We start from the raw sequence: 7947 nt of genomic DNA on the forward strand, positions 1-7947 counted from the left end.
ATTTTCTGCAGCCCTTTTTAAAATTAGAGTAAATATCATTTTTGGTCCTCAGCAAATTTCACGATGTCCGCTTTAGTCCTTAGCAAATAAAAAAGTCCATCGTGGTCCCTAAGAAATTCAAAATGGACCCATTTTAGTCCTTTTAGGGACTAATATGAGTCTTTTTTGAATTTGTGAGGGATCGCAATTTCAACTAAATGGACCCATTTTGAATTTCTTAGAGACCACAATGGGCCTTTTTATTTGCTAGGGACTAAAACAGGCGTCGTGAAATTTGTTGAGGATTAAAAAGGGTATTTACTCTTAAAATTATCTTCTTGTTTTTTTCAAATAGTACACATGCTTGTATTGTTCGGCACCTGGTAGGCTGGTACCATGCCCCTGTTGTAGTAGAAAAGTTGTAAAATCTGGCCCGATCCGATCGGGTAGACTTGAAACCCAGCGAATTGACCATCGGACCGGTTTGTATTAGGTATTGGACCGGTCATAGATCAATTTGATCAAACTCAGTCAAAACTCGGACAAAACTGGCTAAATCCGGTCAAAATCGGTGACCCGATGATCCAGTGACCCGGTCAGGTCATGCATTTAAAAAAACCAAAAAATAAAAATTGTTTCATCTTATAAAAAAAATGTAGAACTCATTTTAAATTTTTTTTGTAATTTTATTTGCTAATTTACTCTTCTACAATGACTTCACATTTCAGTTTCTAATACTGAAGCAATTTGCGAAATAATAAATTAAGAGAATGTGACATATTTTATTTTTATTGTAGTTGAATTTGAAAAATATGAGTTCAATGTCATTGAGAAGTATGTTTATGGGATTCAGAGTTACAATTTAAATTGACATAGTAATAACATCCATTTTTATTTATTTATGTTTTTTGTTTCTGAGCTTATTTAATGAACCTTGTTTAATTCATTTTAGATATGGAGAATATAATTGAATTTATATATTCATATTTTTATATATCTATATATATCCGGGTCAACCGGTCCAACCAGTGACCCAGTAACCCATTATTCCAACCGGATCGATGCCTGGATCGGATTTAATAACACTAAACTAAAAATAAACATCGAAGAGATTTAAAATTCAAGAGAAAAAAAAATTAAAGGGTTGATGAAATATATTACTATGGTTCGAGAGAAAGTAAGAGTATCTACTCGGACACTACAGTGGAAGTGTGTTGAATCAAGAGTAGACAGTAAGCGTCTTTATTATCGACGTTTACCTGAATGCCAAGTATAGCCCGTAATAATCTATTTTCCAGGGCATACGATGATTCTTTCGCCATTTGGGATATTAATTTACCCAAGTCTATCAAATTATTTAACTATGTACGTTATAACAAAAAAAAAAAGAATATTGAGGTAATTATTTCGTACAGCACGTACAATTTTTTTTCTCTTCTTTTTAATGAATCCTATTAATTTTTTTTTATGTATTACATGTAACAAATTACATCATTAAACATGATAAAAAAATATGCCCAAGATATACAGTTCTATTTTGATGAGAGCATTGATATAAATTTTTTAGTAAATATTTTTTTTGGTCCTCAGCAAATTTTACGATGCCCGTTTTAGTCCCTAGAAAATAAAAAGGTCCATCGTGGTTCATAAGAAATTCAAAATGGACTCATTTAGTTGAAATTTTAGTCCCTCACAAATTCAAAAAAGACCCATATTAGTCCCTAAAAGTATTAAAATGTGTCCATTTTGAATTTTTTAAGACCACGATGAACCGTATCGTGAAATTTGGTCTCTAAATTTTTAGTAAGATTCATACTTTGTTTTGTTTATATGTACACGTGTCACAAAGGAAGTAAAGTCATGACTTTAGAAACCTGATCCACCAAAGTCAGCAACTTTTGGTGTATGTGTTCGAGCTTCTTTGCTACTTCCTTCCAATTGAGCAAAGGGAAAACACAACAACAAAATTATTGCTCTCAAAGTTTGGTTAAAAAAAGATCTATGGTATGGTATGGAACTTCCAAGAATGTTCTTTGAAATTGAGTCTTTGCTTGTGTTGACTTGGCTTGATCTTAATTGAGTGTGTAATGGTTTCCTCTTCTGCTTTAACAGCTGTCTTACCTGCATGTTATAGACCTTCAAATTGAGTAATGGCACCAAGAGTTTCAAGTTTGCAAGCAGCCCAGAAAGCAGTGAACTCAATTGGGTTGGGTTTTGACATAACACAAGACATAAATTTTGACAACTGCAAGAGGGGTTCAAAGTTGATCCTGGTCAATGAAGAACTATGTCGTCATCTGGAGATTCCTGGAGGAGTTTCAATTCCAAATGTTCCAAACTCTATTAAATGTGTAAGAGGGGAATCAATTAGAATCCAGTCAGAAGCTCTCACCTTGCAACAGGTATGTTATATATGATTATGTTAACCATGGTTGAATACTTAAATTAACCCTTTTGAGTGTTAGACAGATGTTAATTTTTGTGAGCATATGTTAATGTGTTTAAGATGTTGGAGCACTTCAATCAGCAAATGTGCTTGGTAGGCAAAACTGCATCTGGTCATTTCTGTGCTTCATTTGGGTTATCTGGTCGATGTATAAAAGGTTTGGCTTCTATCAAGTCTCTTGCTTATGATGGATGGTTCATCAAACGCTATGCCATTGAATTAGAAAGGTATCATGGTGAACTCCATGAGCATGTCAAAGAAGCAGTGCCATCATCATGGGACCCTGAGGCCTTGGCAAGGTGAGACCCTGCAACTGCACATGTTAATAATACTTGACATAAAATTGACAAGCTCTTTCAATCTATATATTATAATGAAAGGAAAACAATTTCACTAATCAGTCCACAAATTTCAATCTATATATTCCAAAAATTACCTCATTCACTGCTCTTCAGTAATTATTCATTTGCCAAGCTCTTTTGTAGGATGCAAATTGCATTGTGATGGGATGGGATGTCATTGAGTGAAACAATTAAATAAACAAGCTATATTTGTAACTTCACGATAATAAAATAATTTTTACCGATTCATACCAGGTTTATAGAGCGTTTTGGAACTCATGTAATAGTTGGAGTGAGCATGGGAGCAAAGGATGTGTTATATGTTAGACAGGAGGATACATCATATCTCCATCCAACTAGTATACAAAAACTTTTGAAGGATACAGCCAACATGAAGTTCATGGATTCTGCAGAAAATCATTGCCTGGCTTCTGAAGACTTATGTAACCAAAAAGAGGTATCCATGCACACCTTTATTGACTTATTATTGTCTTTTTTCTTGTTTTGTCGATCCAAAAATAATTATTATAAAAAAGTTTCAAATTAAAAAGTTTTTTTTCTTAATGAAATTTTATATATTGGTTTGATTCGAAGGCAGGACTTATCCCTTTCATTCCCCCATCCAAAATAAAAATCTGAGTATGCATGTATTGTGCATGTCTAAGTAACAAAAAAGAAACTATTCCCACAAAAAATATTTTTTGGGTATATATTTTTAAAGATTGAATTTGTAGTAGCAATTTGTGTTTGTTGATTATTAGCTTACATATAATTTTTTGAGTTAATTTGCTAGTTATATCTTTTACTTAGCTAACTAATGCATTTTACTTAAAATCATTGCAGCTTTATATGTTAAATTCATGAGAAGAATCTGCATATGCTTTTAAGATCTTAACATGTGAAAATTTTCTTAGCTTATTGGAAAAATTGGCACAAAATACTTTTCCTTTCCATGTGACATTAATGAAATACATTTGAAGATTGACTGAGGACCATTATAAGGTCTTACAATCGCAACTTAAATTTCTTTCTTTGCATAGAGAATGTTTCTTACACTATATATGGACTTATCTATCCAATATAGAAATTTTCTTCCATCAAAGAATGATTGTTCTGTTATGCTCTGTTAATAAAAGTCCTGCATTTGTGCCTATGTCCCTAATGTGCAATGCAACAGATGTTACAAACAAAAAAGCTTTTTGAATTTCCTAACTGCATTGCTAATCCGTAAATTTTCTCATTAGGGTTTGCAGAATCTTTTTGTAATACACTGTAGGAGGGGTGGAAGCATTCAAAAGATGTATCATAGTGAATGGTTGGATACTATAGACTCAGAACCTGATGTCATATCAATGTTTCTTCTCCCTCTGACATCCCTCTTAAAAAGTATCCGCGGAAGTGGATTTGTGAGCCATGCCATAAATCTCTATCTTCGTTGTAAGCAATTATTTGATTTGTTTTGTTGCACAAATATTTGACATAACATTAAATATGTGTGCTTTTGATTCCACCTAAATTTCAGAAGATGATCTGGAAGCTGTAGTACATTATGTAAAAAAAAATGGTAGAAATCTACATACAAAAATTATATAATTCTCTGAAGAGAACACAATTGACCACTTTTATTTTTATCTAGCACACTGGGAGAAACTAGTAAATTGTGTTCTTTGATTGTAACGCTTAAAATGTTAAATTAGATAAACTCTCATAGGCATGTACAATAATCTCTCTTGAAACTGAATTAGCTGAACCTGCATGTATACTGTGACTGTTGAAACAGACAAACCTCCAATTGAAGACCTCCATCAATTTTTCGAGTTTCAGCTACCAAGACAATGGGCTCCTGTACTTAGAGAGATACGTCTTGGTTCTCATTGGAAGCAACAAGTGAATACCTGGCTACGATTTAGTTTCTTGGGTCCTAAGCTTTACATAAATACAATTCCAGTAAGTTTTCCATCTTGGATTTTAATATGCATTTTGTGAATTAAACTGGGAGCCTAAAAAGATGGTGAAGAAATGTACCTAACTTTCCTTTCTTCTTTCTTTATGATATATATATATATATATATATATATATATATATATATATATATATAAAGAAGGAATTTCTTTCTTTCTCTGCATACTAGTTGAATCTGATAGAGTTAAAGGTGAAATATCATTGTTCATGATCCATGCACCTGTATAAAATTGCAGAACTGTATTGTGATTTAATTATCAAGAATGTTTTGACTGCCTGTTGCTAAAAGGGTATATGGTCTCCTCCTAGACCCCAGGATTTTACCTACCCAAAGGGTTGTAAGTTCTATTACTGAGAGTCATAACTCTTGGAAGAGTGGAAAGGCTCAAATTCAAAACCTGATTACTTGAGCCTGTTAGGGCTTCAGACACCTATTGGTATCTAAAAAAACAAAAAAAGGGTATATGGCCTCTTATAGCGTTATCTACTATAATCATCATACTAGCAAATACCAAATTTGCATTTTACATAAATTTTGATATGGAAGTACTGACTTACTAATAACTAGAAATATTTTAATATTAGTAACGTTGGAGAAACTGCAGCTTCCATAATTCATAAACTAACTAATTTGTAATGTTGGCTCCATTTTCCTTGATGGCAGGTAGATGTAGGTAATAGACCAGTAATTGGCCTGAGACTACAATTGGAAGGGAGAAGAAGCAACCGGTTGGCTATTCACCTGCAGCATCTGGCTTCTCTACCCAAGTCCTTACCACTTTCAGACAATGCAAATGCTTATTTGTCTTGTGACTCATATCACTGCAACTTGCACAAGAAAGTTAAATGGAACTGCTTTTCTTATGTCTGTACAGCACTTGTTGAATCAGATGATAGTCTTTCAATTGTCACAGGAGCTCAGTTACAAGTTGAAAAGAAATGTCTCCTTTTAAGGCTTCGCTTCTCTAAAGTTATTGGTGCCACTCTGCAGAAGCCACCTGAGTGGGATCAATCCTCTAGTCTTGGCCAGTTTAGCAGCAAGAGTGGGGGCATCTTTGCATTTATTTCCAAAGAGGGACAGAGGGGTCATCCAAAGCCTGGTGATAAAACCATTGGTTCTACTACATATTCTACTGCACGTCCTGCACCAGTGCACACACCTAAACTTCAAAGGTTTGTGGACACAACAGAAATGATTAGAGGACCAGAAGATACTCCGGGATATTGGGTTGTGTCCGGAGCAAGGCTTTCTGTCCAGAATGGGAAAATACACCTCCTTGTTAAGTACTCACTATTGAGCTTTGTTATGCAAAGTTGTTGAGATATATAGTCTCACATTGATTGTATGTGCAACTAATGTAGAGTTTATAAGACCTTGGGCACTCTCACCCTTTGAGCTAGCTTTTGGGGTGGTGTATCCCAAGGTTCTTTACATGGTATCAGAGCCAGGTTCCGATCCTAGGACCTGTGGGTTATGGGCCCACCACGCTTACCCACCACGCTTACATGCCCAAAGAACTTTGTGGATACACTATCCCAAAAGCTAGCTCAAAGGGTGAGAGTGCCCAAAACCTTATAAACTCCACATTAATTGCACATACAATATGGTACTATATATCTCAACAAAAGTGAAACTGAAGCTTCATAGCAGTTCTTTTCAACAATTAGGAGACACTTTCAATCTTCCATGATGTTACGCAGCAATTAGTGCTATCAAAGTTGAGAACTGTATTGGATTTTATGGAAAAACACTTTACATTCTTTATATGTTTATCAGTTTAGTCCTATTATTTCCACACAACAATTTAACGCAGTCTCATCACAGATGTGCATTAGGATTAATAATTTTGCGTTAAAAAATTTAATCAGAAGTTTTTATTTTTTTGTAAATAATTATTTTTGTAAGATTATTATTATTACCAACTATGCTCCCAACCGAATGAAAAGTTTACTTGATAGTTCAATCATAATTCACGTGGATTACGATTAATATAAAATTAGATTTACAATGAACTTTATGAATAACAAAATATTCATTGTTTAAAATTATAAATACGTGCTTACTGTGTACTCTTCAAAATTGATCGTCTTGGCCGACAACGTTTATTGTATATCGGGTACACTGGTGTGATGTGTACAACGCATTATATTAACCATGTGATGTGTCACGAGCGCGTAGCATAATTGGTAATTTGATATGGGGTCAAGTCCTTATATTTGACTTAACCCTGTAATAATTCTTTCAGATGTCAGAGCACTTCAACACGGCTATGCTCTTGTCTGGCGAAATACCATCGGGTCATTTTTGTGCTTCATTTGGGTTATCGAGCAACTTGGCCAGAGATCAAGCTACAACTAGTGGTTTTGCTTATGATGGCCGGTTCATCAAATGCTATGCAATCGAGGTATCACCATGTCAAAGAAGCACTGCCATCATCATGGGACCCTGAGTCCTTGACAAGGTAAGTAGGTAACACTAGACAACAACTGCCAGATGTATTTATTTTCAAAAATGACGTTGTTTTAGTATTGAAAAATTTAAAAAGTATACTTATAAAGACGATAATGACCCTGAAATAAATTAAAATTACGAAAAACATCATGATTTTTACTCCAAAAAAACGTGCTTAATGCAATAAGTGCGCTGCAGAAAAAACGAACCATATATATATATATATTGTACCAATAAGAAATTAGCCGTACTCCCAAAATAAAGTGGCCGTAAGAGTTGAATGTGAATAAGTACTAAAAAAAAAATTGCATTGTGATTTAGTGAAACAATGTGTTGTGTTTATATTGAACATGATTTGTTATGATATCATGGTTGTTTCTATGTGACTTCAACAATGATAAAAACATTTGTACCTACTTTTTCATGCAAGGTTTATAGAGCGTTTTGGAACTCATGTTATAGTTGGTGTGAGCATGGGTGGGAAGGATGTATTATATGTTAGGCAACCACGCACACCACACCTTCAAAATACCAGTCTTTTAAATTTTTTGAAGGATAAAGCTAGCATGAGGTTCACAGACTCTGCAGAGAATTATAGCCTAACTACTTCTGAAGTCTTATGTAACAACATAGAGGTATCCATTTCCATCTTTATTGACTTAGTATGTCCTCTTAATTAGCATGTTTGAAGGAAAAGTAATTACAAAAAGTTAATTTTGAAAACTTTGAAACTTTACCTACCTAAAAAAAAAAAAAACACTTTGCA

At 34.0% G+C, this 7947-nt stretch overlaps 1 protein-coding gene across 6 annotated transcripts; it reads left to right on the plus strand.

Moving 5' to 3' along the window:
- The first annotated feature begins 1892 nt into the window (after positions 1-1892).
- LOC133292473 (MACPF domain-containing protein At4g24290-like) lies at positions 1893-6550 on the plus strand. 6 transcript variants are annotated; one of them, XM_061490882.1, is made up of 7 exons: positions 1893-1988; positions 2092-2381; positions 2486-2724; positions 3022-3223; positions 4011-4203; positions 4547-4713; positions 5394-6547. In XM_061490882.1, the coding sequence occupies exons 2-7, from the start codon at positions 2130-2132 to the stop codon at positions 6048-6050; spliced, it is 1710 nt and encodes a 569-aa protein (XP_061346866.1). In that variant the 5' UTR covers positions 1893-1988; positions 2092-2129; the 3' UTR covers positions 6051-6547. The 6 variants fall into 6 exon arrangements, with proteins under 6 accessions (XP_061346866.1, XP_061346867.1, XP_061346868.1 ...); XM_061490883.1 differs by having other exon boundaries at positions 1894-1983; XM_061490884.1 differs by having other exon boundaries at positions 1928-1983; positions 2114-2381; positions 5394-6548.
- Positions 6551-7947: the final 1397 nt, after the last annotated feature.

This window comes from Gastrolobium bilobum, unplaced genomic scaffold (assembly GCF_033153095.1).
Source record: "Gastrolobium bilobum isolate Gb01-03AN ecotype WA unplaced genomic scaffold, APGP_CSIRO_Gbil_v1 utg8085, whole genome shotgun sequence".
Lineage (NCBI taxonomy): Eukaryota > Viridiplantae > Streptophyta > Magnoliopsida > Fabales > Fabaceae > Gastrolobium > Gastrolobium bilobum.

What these genes read in the sequence shown, in the direction of transcription:
- LOC133292473 (XM_061490882.1), top strand. Translation starts at nt 2,130, where the DNA reads ATGGCACCAAGAGTTTCAAGTTTGCAAGCAGCCCAGAAAGCAGTGAAC. An exon ending in AAGCTCTCACCTTGCAACAG is followed by an intron (nt 2,382 to 2,485) that starts GTATGTTATATA and finishes AATGTGTTTAAG; the next exon opens with ATGTTGGAGCACTTCAATCA. An exon ending in CATAAATCTCTATCTTCGTT is followed by an intron (nt 4,204 to 4,546) that starts GTAAGCAATTAT and finishes CTGTTGAAACAG; the next exon opens with ACAAACCTCCAATTGAAGAC.